Raw genomic sequence first — 14,486 nt, forward strand, 5'->3', positions numbered from 1 at the left:
CTGGTTTGATCTGGTTTGAACTGGTTTGATCTGGTTTGAACTGGTTTGATCTGGTTTGAACTGGTTTGATCTGGTTTGAACCGGGTCCGTCTGCAGGCCCAGACAGGAGGAAACGTCTGCAGGAGAGGAGCTGCAGAGGAGACGGTTCAGTCCAAGGAAAACCTCCAGGACAAATTCAAGTTCTGCACAAAAACAGAGCAAATATATTTAATTTAATCAGCCCAGGAATCAATGAGGGAAGATCTGGATCAAATGTTTCCTCCAATGATCCAGGAATAATTTCCTGGTCGATGATCTGAGGATGATCAGCTTCAAACTCTAAGAAAACAAGAATGAGAAGGACAGAAGTTATTAGGAGGATCAATATGCAGAATATTGATTGATCGGTTTAATCTGGAGCGATTTGAGGCCATTAAAGTTCAGCGTTCAGCTCTGACTGGAAACTTTGACCTGTTAAATGTCTGATGTGTTTCCTGTTTGTGTCTCAGTCAGCCAGAGGAACAACTCCGACTGCATCTACATCTGTGTGATGGCGGGGAAGACGGGTAGGTAAAGATCTGCTGCGGCGACTTCAGCCCAGAATCATCTGTCATGTTTTCCCCTCAGAGTCTTCAAGGCTGATGGAAGAAAACATTCTAGCTTCTCTAAAGGAAGTGAATCTTCCCGGAGCCTTTTGTCTGACTGAAGTGCGTTTTGTCCAGGCAGAGAGCTGAGCGGCGTCTGGGACGACGGCTCCGTCACGCCGCTCTTCAACCAGACGATTGTTGAAGGACCAAACAGAGGTTTGTTTAATCTGCTGGGAGATTTAATCCAGATGCACTAATTATAAACTAAATAAACCTGCTGTTCGTTTCAAACTTAACCGTTTAAATCCTGCATGTTTTGGTTCCCTCCCTACTGGTTGTACCAATCTCCTCAGAAAGTCAGTTTTCTGCTTAGGCCTCTAACGAGCATCAATCAGTGCAGGTGTGTAAAACCAGGGAGAGACTAAAACATGCAGGATGCCTTCAGGACCCACTTTGGACACCCCTGGTCTAAAGCAGAGATGATTGTCAAGACCAGAATTTATATTATTTGCATTTTTAGGAAGAGGCTTAAAATTTTATTTAAAAAAAAAAAACTTCCCAAATAATCTGTAATATTTGGGTTATGGATTAAAATCAGATGAACTGTTTTAGTTCGCTTTTCATATTCCTGAAGGTCTGAATAAAATGTAAAATAAAAAGAATAAATATGGAAAAATCTATTGTCTGCATTTCTAAATTTATTTCTGTTTTATTTACTGAAGTGAATCAAATATTTTAAATAGTTTTACAGAAAAACTGGTTTAATGTAAAAAGACTTGAACTGTGTGATTAAAGCTGTAAACTTATTATTTGTTAACATAATCTGTTGTAATATAATCTACATTTACTTTGTTTCCAAAGCTCTTTTAGCCAAACCGGCTAACGTAGCATCGTGCTAGCTTCTGACGCTGCCAGGTTTAGCTAACGCTAACAGACAGAAACTCAAACGTTTGTTTTCAGATTTATTCATCTGCTGTTGTATTTCCATAAACTTTAAACTTATTTCTGTTTGATCTTAATAATTTTTTGGTCTTTTTTATGCAGCAGTTTAGCAAACAATAGCAGCTTCATTTCAGTGTATTTTTTATCAAACAGGAACATTAACATTTGACCTTTGACCTTTCTGTCTTTCTTAAAGTGGCGAACCTCTCCTCCATTCGACTTCCTGTTGGTGAGCGGACTGCGTCTTAAAAACCAGATTATTCAGCTCAGATCCAGGTGTTAGTCTAGACCTCTGCTCAGGTTTGGTTCATTTCACTCAAAATGTGTTTCCAATAAATCTCCATTATTTGGTTTAAGCTCTGCAGCATCTGCATGTTTGATTCCTTCACTGCTGTAAAGAACTGGTGACAAAACGCAGCAAATTATTAGATTTAAATCCTGTGAAAATAAGAATCCATAACAGAAGATGTAAAATCCATAAATTGTAAGGAAACTTGTTGCCTTTATACAAACTAGTTGATACTTTTCAGAGCGTAAAGTTCAAAATCAGAAGACAAAACTAACTTAACTTTCAGCAAGAGATGTGAAAAGATGTCAATAATTACTGAATATTGATCAAACGTATTTGCTTGTCAGTTTGGTTCATTTAAAAAATGGGAAAAATGTCTGATAAGTGAAACAATCTGCCAGGTTAGTTTTGTCTTATTTCACATTTACTGCGATATTTACTCAAGAAACTGGACAAAAATCCTTTATTAGGATTTTGTTTTGCAGTGTAGCAGGTCATTTCCTGAAACTTTCATGGGAACTACAAAGTACTATCCTGGAAGTTAATATTTGCCTTTGCAGGACTTATAAAGTACTTTTACTGGTTGCTCTTAAGGAACACTTTCCCAAAACCTAATGATCATTTCCTGGAAGTTGTGAGGTAACAGTTCTGACAGCCGGGTCCATACTGAAAAGTAATTATTTGGTCTTTTAACTTTCTCATTATGCTTCTTTAATCTTAAATTTGATGCAGAAATCGTGACGGTTTCATTGCTCATGTTTCCTCCAGCTTCGCCACATCTGAGCAGAACATCGTCAACCACGTTAAAGGTCACGACCTCCGTGGCGGTCACACCGACGTCCTCCAGGCCTCCAGGCTTCACTACAGGACGTCCATCAAACATCAGGACGAGCCAAAGCGTCTCAACTCCACAGATCAGAACAGCAGGAGCAGCAGAGGCGACATCAGCTGGAACCACGAGACGACCAGCCAGCGCCGCTGCTGCAGCTATGCCTGCAATCACAGCCCGACCTCCTGCAGCTGCAGCCACATCAGCAGCTGCAGCCACAGCCACAGGCGTAACCGCAGCCGCTGCTGCAGCTCCGCCTGCGATCACAGCCCGACATCCTGCAGCCGCAGCAACATCAGCAGCTGCAGCCACAGCCACAGGCGTAACCGCAGCCGCTGCTGCAGCTCCGCCTGCAGTCACAGCCCGACATCCTGCAGCTGCAGCCACATCAGCAGCCGCTGCTGCAGCTGCAGCAACATCAGCAGCCACTGCTGCAGCTCCGCCTGCAGTCACACCCCGACCTCCTGCAGCAGCAGCCGCCCTGAAATCACCTGACAGTCTGGTGGAAACAAGCATTTCTCCAGCATCTCCTCTACAAACGACCTTCACTAGACCTTCAACCCTCCGACCAGCAGGACGACCTGCAGAGACGACGCCGAGCAGCAGAGACAGAACACCTGACCGGCCCAGAGAAACGGAGAGACCAGGTAAACACTGAGCAGGTGAACACTGAGCAGGTGAACACTGAGCAGGTTTCTGAGCAGGAAGGCGGTCAGCTGCTGATGAAAGGCCGGGTGTTTTATGATGGGAGGAAGTTCTTAAAATCAAACATTTTAAAGGTCAAAAGTCACTGAGTTGGGAACTACATACTTAGTCTTCAAGCTAAATATTTATTTTCCAAACTAAACATGTAGGTCCAAGCTAAATATTCAGCTAATATAAAAATGTTTTTCACAAAAATAATTTATGGATGGATGAACAGTCTTAAAAGTCTTAAACCTGCATATTAGCTAAACATTTAGCTTGGACATAAATATTTAGTTTCTAACCCAGAATGTAGTTAGCAACTGGAATAGTTAGCTTGGCTGCTAAATATTAGATTAAAAAAAATAAACATTTAGTTTTTAAAGTAAACATTTACCTCTGATTTAAACATTTAGTTGTGAACTAGATGTCTCCTTTTTAGCTTCCTGACTACAAGTTTCATTTAAAAGCTAAATGTTTAATATTTAGTTTGGCATTCTGACATGATGAAAATGTGACTTTGGAAAATGAAACCCACATTTTTCTTTATAACAGGTTAAATAAACAAAAATATGCTTTTAAATTTTAAAGATTCACAACCTGTTGGATTTCCAGGCAGCTGAAAATGTTTCCTGATTTATTTCTATATCAAGTTTTTCTCCAAATCAGAGCAACAACTAACGTTTCCCCTCTTCAGCATCTTTACTGCTGGAATAATGAGGAACTTATTCTGTAGTGATTTCCTGCAGCGCAGCGTCTCGTCTGACGTCAAACATTAAATACGTTTTTATTTGTTTTTCTTTGTCACATTGAGACAAAACAGACACATGACTCTGACTGATATGAACATGGAGGAGCAGCTTGGAGGCATCGTCATGCTGCTGTCCTCCAGCTGAGTGCCGGTACCGCTCGGCCCGCTTGACCCGAACAGAGCAGCATCAGAACCGTCCGCCGTCATTTCTGGGCTCATCGATGGCGTCTGATTCAGTTTGAGGCTGACGGGGGGCGAGGCGGGCGGAGGGGGTGGAGATGCTGCAGATGGAGGAGGCAGAGCCGGAGACGGTCGCCATGGCAACAGGAGGTGCAGCCCTTCTTTATGGAGGAGATTTAATACAGAACAGCACCAACGCTTAAAAAGGAATGATTAATAAATATCTGCATTTTTTATTAGCTTTACATAAATACCAATTGTTTCTTTATTTTAATTTTAAGGATTGGTGTTTTTATGCCAATTTTTCTTTAAAATCTCTTTTTTGTTTTATTTATCAAGGTAATTTATTTTAAAAATTCACTCTAAAGTTTTCTTTGTTTTTTTAATGTATTTAAAAGACAAAAGATTTAAAATTTTGGTCTAAATCTGGAGTTCAGGGTGAATCTTGGCTTGGTCCGCAGTTCTCATCAGAACCACTAGATGGCGGTAACATCACACTGCAAAAGCAGAAGAAAAACCGTCCATCCTCCTCCATCACCTTGACTTTTGCCTAGCAACAGGCGGAGCTGCAGCAGCCTGCGCAGTTTGTCTTTAGTTTGCAGTAAAATGAGCTTTTAGCTGCGCAAGTTGCTGCGGGCAGAGAAACACGAACCACGATCTGATGATCGATCGGCTGATCAATCGGCTCCGATCAGCTGGGAGGGAAAACTGAGAGGGTTGATCTGATCTGATCTGGGGAAAAGATGCAGTTCAGGTTTATATTCATGTTGATTCCTTTGTCAAAGGTTTGCAGGCGGATGATGGAGACGAACATGTTCAGAGGAATCTCTACCTGAATCACATGAACTGGTTCACAGCAGGAGGTGATTCAGTCCTTTGGTTCAGGTGTGTTGGACATCCAGGAGCTGTTGGACGTCACCACTGGGAGTACTGGTTGGACGGAGGGAGGGGTTCATTTCCACCAAATAATCTCAGAAATTTTCTAAGAAGAAAAATTTAATTTAATTTATGAGTTTGAAAAAAAATCAGAAATTTTAAGATTAATCTCAGAAATGTTTTAGGAATAAAACATTAAATGAGTTTATGAGTTTGAAAAGTTGCAAATTTTCTAAAAAAACGTTGAAATTTCTAAAAAAAAAAATAATAAAAAAAAGTCAGAATTGGTTTATTTTTCCTTTAGTAAATATCTGAGATTATTCTCAAAATTTCAGATTTGTTTTCTAGAAAACGTTTCTGCGTCATACATGTGTGTAAGTGGTTCCATCAGGCAGTGACCAAAGCATCTGACAGTCGGTGAGAACAGGCTGAGCAGAGGAAGCCTTACAGGTTGGATCAGCATCATGACCCAAAGCAAACCAAGTCAGAAAGTTAAAAATAAACGAAGGTTTTGGTGTGGCCTAGTCAAAGTCAGGGCTTTAAGCTGGAGTGAAATGATCTAAAGCAAACTGTTTATGTCCTAATATGCTCTAATGTACCTGAATAAAAACTTTTCTGAAAACCAGAGTGTCAAAATTTCTCCACAGAGATTTAAAGATTTATCAGTAATTAAAGATTTATCCTTAATTAATGGATAAAATAATTTAAAATAATTTACTGAGTTAATATTCACCTATACTTGATCTGAATTGTGCTCCTTTCTGCAGGGTGAGTTTCTAAATGTCTCCTCTAAATGTTGAAATCTGTTTTATGCTAATGAGGAGCAGTTGCAGCAGGAAACGTTTTCCTCCCAGAGATTAATTATGTTTGCTTGTATTTCACCTTTTGCTTGTTGGTTTCTAATCTGTAATCAGGCAGTAGATAGAGACGCAGACCTCAGGGACTGTGGATGTGCTGAGTCTCTGACTGAAGTGACCTTTGACCCTGTCTCTCGAGAGGCTGTCCCTGGAGGAGGCCGGAGCCTGGCGGCGAAGCGGAGACGCTCGGAGAGCTGAAGCTGCAGCCCTGCATCCTGGAGCTCTGCCGGTTCTTCTCCCAGTGCCTCTGCAGGCCGCTGAGCCCGACGCGCACCAAAAGGTTTCCACACGTTCCTGAGTGACTCCGCCGCCCCCTACTGGCCAGGCTGTCAAATTATCCATCATCTGGTCAGATAGAAGGACAGAAACATGCAGGTCTAAGGTTAAAAACCCTTTTTGGTTTACGACTAAAAGGAGTTTTTGCAGATATTCTGGAGTCGTTGCAGCTGGTTGAGCAACAAGAATAATAATCCCAACAAGGGAACCATAATCTGAGATAAACACACAGAGTATGTTTAGTGGCAAGTTGGATTCAGGAGAAACTGAGCAAGATTAACTGAAACGTTTCCAAAACGAGACTGGTTGTCTCAGATGGAGGTCGGAACGTAGGCGGACCGAGAACTGGAGAACTTTGGGTCAGTTTTCCTTCCAGAAAAAAGTTTGATGGTCTGGTTTAGTCTGGTTTGGTCTGGTTTGGTCTAGTCTGGTTTGGTCTGGTCTGGTCTGGTTTGGTCTAGTCTGGTTTGGTCTGGTCTGGTCTGGTTTGGTCTGGTCTAGTTTGGTTTGGTTTGGTCTGGTCTGGTTTGGTCTGGTTTGGTTTGGTTTGGTCTGGTCTGGTCTGGTTTGGTCTGGTTTGGTTTGGTCTGGTTTGGTCTGGTCTGGTCTGGTTTGGTTTGGTCTGGTCTGGTTTGGTTTGGTTTCGTCTAGTCTGGTCTGGTTTGGGCTAGTCTGGTTTGGTTTGGTCTGGTGTGGTCTAGTCTGGTCTGGTGTGGTGTGGTCTGGTTTGGTTTGGTTTGGTTTGGTCTAGTCTGGTTTGGTCTGGTCTGGTTTGGTTTGGTCTGGTTTGGTTTGGTTTGGTCTAGTCTGGTTTGGTCTGGTCTGGTCTGGTCTGGTTTGGTCTGGTTTGGTTTGGTTTGGTGTGGTCTGGTCTGGTCTGGTAAATCATATGATCATCTTCTTGCTGTGGGTCGGCCCGACTCGGATCAGAACTTCATTCTGGGTCGTTGACTTTGTTACCGTTGGTAGCTGGTTGCCGCCTTCTGGACCTGGATGGTTTTCCACTGAGAGGAAACCTTCAGGTAGAACCAGAACTCTCCTGATGTACCCGTTACCATGGCAACCCAATCTGATACGCTGGTTTAGGAGAAACCCTGGAGGTGCAACCAGCCTGGTGTCACAGTGAGGGGAGGAAAAGGTCTGACTTCAGCTCTCCTGAAGTCACTGAAAATCGTTTCTGATTTTCAGTGACTGCCTCATGTTTTCATCCCCGTCGTTCTTCACTTTTCACCAAGATGAATGTTTCATTTCTGAATGTTTTATTTCTGAATGTTTTATTTCTGAATGTTTCATTTCTGAATGTTTCATTTCTGTTTGCTCTGACAGATACTGTGACGACAGCTTCCTGTGGTACGAGGAGCACACGTTCGAGGTGTGCCGAAGAGTCAAGAGAGTTTCCTTCTCCAGAAGTAAGTGACTGTAGATCCGAGGCGAAAAACTGAAAACGACGTTTCACAGAAACTAAACGGTCAGAAAATGAACCATTTGATTGGTTCGTTCTCCACCTGCGCTGAGACAAACATGGAGTTAGTACCTCAAAAATGGCACAGCATTTAAAAAAAACCTTAAAATGTTTCTTGTATATATTTATTAAGACGTTTTTGGCAACATGAGAAGAATCTGAAACACGTTCTGCAGCCGAGGCGCCTTGACGAACATTTAAGACCAGTTCCTGTCGCCTCCATCTGATTTTTGGTTCTGCGAATAAATAGATACTGAGCCTTTTCTGTAGGGCCTCTGACCTCAGAGGCTTTAAAGCTTTTTATTTATTTGTGCAGAATGTTTTTGAAGCCGCATCCCATATTTGTTCATTAGACATTATTACTAATTATTTAATATTTCATAACATCAAGACAGGATATAACTGTTGGTTTGTGGAGTTTTTAGTTTATCCTTTATATTTTAATGGAAATGATGTAAATCCATCTGTAAAAAGTGTAAAATAAATAAAGTTACATCTACAGAGAGTCCCTTTAAACCTCTGAGGGGTTTTCTCATTAAGCACTAATGAACACAGACGAATCAGTGGTGTTACTATGGCAACCTGGATCTTCATTAAACGTTTAGGTGTTTAGGATCAAAGTTTCTCTTGATCTTTGTCTGACGCAGCAGAAGGAGGTCTGACTGCAGGTCCATCATCGTGTTTCCGTCGGTTCCTGTTCCAACACAAAGCTCTGAAGTTCTTCCTCTGGTGTCGGGTTCCCGGCTGTAACCTTCTCGGTTCTCCTCCTCCCTCCACAGATCTGAAACAGAGATGCTTGTCTAAGATGTGCAACAAACTGTGACCCGCCAGGAAGCGGCGGAAACAAAGAGCCGTTCATCTTCCAACAACAGCTGGAAGCTGCTGGTGATTCACAAAACATGCAGTTTGCACCTTTTATCTGGATATTAATCACTAATCTGCCATGCAAAATATAAAGTTTATTTAAGAGAAGAAACTAGTTTTAAAACATTAGTCTTTATTGGTTGCCTCTGTTTACAGTTTGTTTTAATCCGACCTGCAATGAAAACATCAGGTTGATGAACGTAAACTTTAATCCATGTGACTTTTAAATATTTGATTTGTTCTTCATGTTTAAAAAGTAAATGGCTGTTTAATGTCATGAAGAAGAAACATGACGCCATGACGAATAATCTCAGTTTTTTACCCTGAATGTGACGAACATCCTGCATAATTCAGCTGGAAAACAAACAAATTTCAGAAGAAAACGAGGTTTCCGTTAAGGATTTGTAGTGTGAGCGTCTCGTCTATTTATTACTCCTCATGCTGCAGGTTCATCAGATCCAGTGTTTTCAGAGTTCGGAGGATTTTACCCATAAAAGACAGAAACGTTTATCTGTAGAAAACAAGCAGAGAAACTGGTTTTCGTTCTGGCGGTCAGGAAGTCGCTGTGCTTGAGTTTTGGTTTGCATGTCGATAATTTGGCTTTTAATTCATGAAAGATGCTTGTTTACTAACATTTCTACAGTCTTATTAAAGTATTTAAAATATTTCAAACTGTTTGATCGGCTTTTTTTAAAGATTTCCACAAGTTAAATGAAGTAAACGCCATGTTGATCGTTCCTCTGGGACGTTTTTAATAATTTCTTATCTTTAGATGTTTTTTAGATCTGTGGTGAATTTGAGTTTTATTTTATCTGGAGTCATTTTTATGGAAAAGCTGCTTCTTTTAAGCCTTTTCTCTTAGAAATCTTTATTAAATAAAAATCCTGACTTTCTGTTGGGGACAAAAGCTCTTCAGAACATTTTTCATGCTTTATGAGGTCAGAACTCTGTGGCTCTTCGTCCAGTTTGGGAATTTAAGGCTTTATTTATTCAGGAAGCAGAGCTGGTAGCAAGTTTTTAAGGTTTTTATCTCAAAAGGAGTAAAATTATTCCTGCACACGTCGAGGGAAGTGAGGAACAAATCTGGATCTTAACTGTTTTCTAGAACAATATTCCCAAAGAGCCGTTTCCAAAACCGCCTCAGTTCATCCTTGCTTGTGTGAAGACCTCCTTCAGGAGATGACAGAGACGTCTGTCTCTTCTAGTCTTCCTAGAATGAACAAACCTCCATTCAGACCTGATCCAAACTTTGAGTCTTGGTTTTTCTTCGTTGCTCAGTTTTCATCCAGCAGCTCTGAGGGAATCGTTGGAACTAAAAGTTCATTATTTCTCTCATCCAAACATTTATTTTTACCTGTTTTCATAGATTGAATTAAATAACGATAAATGTAAATAAAGCCGTAGATCTTTTGATGTTGGAGACGTTTTTACTTCGGATCTTAGAAACGGGTCAGATATTCATGAAAAGCCTTCAGATGTTCTGTCACACCTGGATCCTCTCACCTGTCCGACTCAAAGCTTCCTATTGGCCTGCTGCTCCGGCGGGCCGGCCCCTCCCTCCTGTTTGCACTCATTGATCCGAAGTCCCGGGAGGATCAGATGAGACCCGTTTGATCCTCCCGGGTTGCAGATCCAGAACCCTGCTGGACAAAGGCGGCTCTGTGGATCCCCCTGCCGGACCCGCCTGCATTTATAAAAAACCCTGACATACCTGCACGGGAACCGGACCGGGATAAGCTTCTGCTCAGGTGTCACCCGATAGCCGGTAAGAGCTGGAGGCTCTTTCCTCCTCCTCTTCCTCCTCCTCCTCCTCCTCCTCAGGTCGGAGTGATAAACAGCTACAGAAGCTGAGGATTCATTCTGCTGGGAACAGAACCTGACCCACTTTGGCTGGAGGCAGCAGAGCGAAGGAACAAACTCCAACGTCTGGAACACAAATAAGGTTAGACCTTACAGTTTGTTTGACAGATGCATTAAATGGATGTTAATATTTGTTGTTTTCCTGCTAAATAAAAATGTTCTGTGAATATTCAGGCTGATATTTAACAATAAGTTGATTTTTAGCTGAAGGAAGTTCCTGCAGATCCTCTCTGGATGTTTCTGTCCTTGGAGTCGTTTGGAGGTCGACTGAAAAACAGGCAGGCGAGGTCGAGTCAGGGCAGCTGGAAGAAAACAAACCAATGAACAAAACTACAGGAGAACTTCAGGGTGAAGATAGAAGAGGTCTCCAGAAGTCTAGAGTTTATTCTTCCTCATGTTGGATGTTAACTCTGGGACCAAATCCTGGAGGCCGACCCATCGAGAGTCGATCAGTTTGTTCATTTTTCAAAACTTTTCTCTGGGTTTTCAGTCGGACTGATTCAGTTTCTCACCAAATTGCTCCTGGATGCCAGAAAAGTTGCTCTTTGTTTCCAGTTTTGATCCTTTGCTGCTGGAAGCTCTCAGCTTTTCTTCTCCATGTGTTGGAGACAGTCAGGAGAAACGGCGCCACCAGGCCTCCGCTCTCCGTCCTGGTTCTTCTGTTCCAGTCAGTCATGGTTTCCTTGGACAGAAGTGGTTTCTTTACTTCCCTTTCTTCACCTGCTGCCATTGTTGAGGAAGCTCTGCACTGGTGGCAACATGATTTTATTGGAGTTTACTACATGAAAAATCCCTCAAAGTCCAAACATGAATTTCTTTAAATTCTTCTAAACACGTCTTTGAGTTTAGTTTGTGTTTGATTTTTGCCATCTTGCCTTAAATCAGCTTATTTGCTCCTGTTTAGATGTAAAATCTGGATTAAATCACAGTGCAGGGCTGTGCATGCAGGTCCAGCTCAACCTCAGCAGTCATCACTCCTCCACCACCGTGCTTGGCTGTTGGTATCAGACGTTTGTGCCGAAATGTCCAAAATACAAACCCGTCGGATCGTTTCATGATTAGCATTTAGCATGCTAACAGGCTGTCGTATAATCTTGTTTGATAATCTGCGGCGGTAAAGCCGGAGCTCCTGCCTCAGCAGGCCGCTGTCTCCATTAACACGGAGGCTCAGGCTCTTCAGCTGACATTAGAGATAAAGTGTAGCAGCGAGGCAGTGATATCGCTTCCCGCTGCAGGTGAAACCCAGCCGGCTCTGTGAAGCATCATCAACCCACTTGTTGGTGTGGTGGAGCAGAGCCACAGGTGGGCTGAGCGGTTTGGAGCCATTAACCGCTGATGCAGCGGGCGCTGAAGGTCTCGTCTGGCGCAGCAGCAATAATCATTATGGTGATGGGGGGTAATTTATGGAGCTGGTGTGAGATGCTGGAGTAAATGCAGGTCTCTGTTACAGCCGATGTTCCCTCCTCCTCCCTGATGGCTGTGATGAAGCCGACTATGATCGGCTGGCTTCATGTTCTCTCTGCACCAAATTAAAACATTAAAGGAAACAAACTGCAGCAGGAATTTATGTAAAACTGAACAACAGTCAAACTGAAACATGGCAGAAATCTGAATCACTTCCTGAAGCAAAAACAGATCTGATCCTGTGGAGGGTGAAATGTGATGTCATTGACACATGGAGGGCATCAACATGGCCGAATTTAATGCTTTAGTGTTTTTGATATGACATTTTATCATTAGCTGCTGCTACATGCTGTGTTGGTAGCATTTAGCATTAGCTTCTACAAAATAGCTTGTTGGTATTCTGTTTTAGCATTAACTTCTGTTAAAAACCTTGTTATTCTAACACTAGAAGTGTTTAGGGATTCATTATATATCGACATCAGCGCGGATGTGACGGTGTTTGGGGTCAGAGTTGGTGGCTGTGGGGTCACCATGAGCTAACCGCCGCCTTAAAGGGCCGGTGCGGATCGCAGCTCTGAATCTGTCATTTTTCTCCAATAAAAGCTTCATAGTTTTCATCTGGAGGCTTCCTCCATCTGTTCTTGTTTTATTGTGGCTCTAATGTTTTTTGCAATCAGATTTTCTCTGCAGGATCTCATCATGCTTCTGCTGTGGATCTTCATGCTGCCGGCTGCTTCCTGCAGTGAGTTTCACCCAATCACTGAGCTCTAGGCAGGCTGCTCCCTCTCTGCCCTCATGCTTTCCTTTATTTGTGTAATTACACTAATCACACAATGATTAATCAATTAACTGCTGATGTGTTAAATGTTGCATGCATGAATTAAATCTCCTCTTTTTTCTGCAGCGCTCTCCGGCAGCTCCGTGTTCTGTCCGGACCCAGAGGGCAGCAGCCGAGACGCAGGTCATGTAATTGGTGAGAAACATCCTTTATTATTGTTGTTTTATTTTTTATCTGGAACAATAAACTTCAGGCATGTTAACGGTCACCACACAAGCTGCTTGAATTAATCCTAATGAACCAGAGGAGCTGAAGGTTCAGCGGGTCGAGAGGATGAATCAACGAGCCGAACCGGATCACAGCCTGCAGGGAGGAACGTTTCCTTCAGGGACTTTCATCTTTACTTTAATTACTTTAATTAGCTGTTATTTACTCAAGCAAAAAAACTATTTTGAACAGAAAGGAGCACATTTTAGAACGATAATCAGTTCCTAAACTTTCTCTCTCTCTTTAAAAACAGCCTCAAAAATTATTGGCACCATGTGAAACATAATAAGCATCAGAGTAAACTAATGTTTAAGAAAATGTTCTGTTAACTCGTTTGGATCATTATTCTGCTGAATAACGACTCATTTTCAGTTTTTCTGTCAGAAATGATTCTTATTTAAAATCTGAACTCATGCAGTCTGATGAGGCAGAGCAACAGTCCCACAGCATCACTCCTCCTCCACCGTACTGAGCAACTTGTTTCACAGCAGACCCACCGGGAGAGTTTGATGCTGAAAAGCCTCAGTGGACGTTCGCCTGGTTTCTGTTTGTTTTCCCAAATTATTCGCAGAAAATCAACTGTTTTTTTTTTTTTTTCATAGAGCCTGGGAAGCTGAAATACTTTAGTTTAATGTTTAATGACACATTATTGGTTGGTGTTTACAAAGCAGCCAATCCAGAGGCTGAATTTATTTTCCTGATTGGCTGATGCCAGTTTGAAGATCTCATGTCATATTTATGATCCAGAGAATCAGAAAGTCGTAGATTACTGATTTAAAAGTTTGAGACATTTTTCTCTGTTAGTAAAGAAAAGTTTTCAAACTGTTTAGTTTATTTTGATAGCACTTGTTGATGCCAATAAATTTGTCTTCAGTGATTTTTGAATCCCTCTGAATAAATGCTACATCAGATGACGGTAAGGAGTGACCGATGCTGCCAGCAGGAGATGTTTCATATGATGAAACGTTACAAAACACGCAAAAATCTGCTTTAATTATGACACAAAAAGATGATTTAAAGCCCTCTTTAAGTAATATTAACATTTAAACCAAAGTTGTGCAGCTGTGAGAAAACAAAGCTACTGATTATTACAAAATGATTGATTTTAGATTAATTTTTTGAGACTGAGTGTAATAATCATACATGAACTCTCCTCTGGAAACCTGCAGCTTGGTTTCGATCTGCTGAAGCTTGGTTTCGATTTGACCAGCTCCATCTTCTCCTTCCTCCATCAGACTGTCTGGGTCTGCGCTTCGTCTGGCTCCACGCCGTCTTCGATAACTTCCCCTCGCTGCTGAGCTTCGTGTCCAGGCTGCGGTGTGCATCAGGGCTGTGTCCGCGGGACCTGGAGGACTACGGCTGCTCCTGCAGACATGTGGCGTCTGGGAACCCGGTGGATCCTCTGGACACGTAAACGAAGCCCAGATCCTCATCTCATTGATTAGAGGAGAATCTGTAAACTTTGATGCTCATCTGAACAGATTTTAAGTAGAAGAAGAATTTGGAACAATGATTAGATTTACATTGACTTCTGTAAATTTGATTTTCTTTAGAAACAGAGCTGGATAGTAACCAGTTATATTTACTTGAGTAACTTTTTT

The 14,486-nt window shown here is 41.9% G+C and overlaps 2 protein-coding genes across 3 annotated transcripts in view; both read left to right on the top strand.

Moving 5' to 3' along the window:
* The first annotated feature begins 372 nt into the window (after positions 1-372).
* hhla1 (HHLA1 neighbor of OC90) lies at positions 373-9,241 on the top strand. Of its 2 annotated transcripts, XM_015036158.1 has the most exons (7): positions 374-545; positions 702-782; positions 1,705-1,737; positions 2,566-3,273; positions 6,116-6,254; positions 7,577-7,659; positions 8,492-9,241. In XM_015036158.1, the coding sequence occupies exons 1-7, from the start codon at positions 458-460 to the stop codon at positions 8,533-8,535; spliced, it is 1,176 nt and encodes a 391-aa protein (XP_014891644.1). In that variant the 5' UTR covers positions 374-457; the 3' UTR covers positions 8,536-9,241. The 2 variants fall into 2 exon arrangements, with proteins under 2 accessions (XP_014891645.1, XP_014891644.1); XM_015036159.1 differs by lacking the exon at positions 6,116-6,254 and having other exon boundaries at positions 373-545.
* A 1,628-nt stretch (positions 9,242-10,869) lies between these two features.
* oc90 (otoconin 90) overlaps positions 10,870-14,486 on the top strand; it is a 19,771-nt gene continuing 16,154 nt past the window's right edge. Inside the window, exons 1-3 of the mRNA XM_015036131.1 lie at positions 10,870-12,582; positions 12,745-12,813; positions 14,121-14,295. Coding sequence (XP_014891617.1) covers positions 12,501-12,582; positions 12,745-12,813; positions 14,121-14,295 — 326 coding nt within the window. The 5' untranslated portion in view covers positions 10,870-12,500. The remainder of the gene's footprint in view (positions 12,583-12,744; positions 12,814-14,120; positions 14,296-14,486) is intronic.

The sequence above is a fragment of the Poecilia latipinna genome, unplaced genomic scaffold, assembly GCF_001443285.1.
Source record: "Poecilia latipinna isolate Pla-1442-1.1 unplaced genomic scaffold, P_latipinna-1.0 Scaffold358, whole genome shotgun sequence".
Lineage (NCBI taxonomy): Eukaryota > Metazoa > Chordata > Actinopteri > Cyprinodontiformes > Poeciliidae > Poecilia > Poecilia latipinna.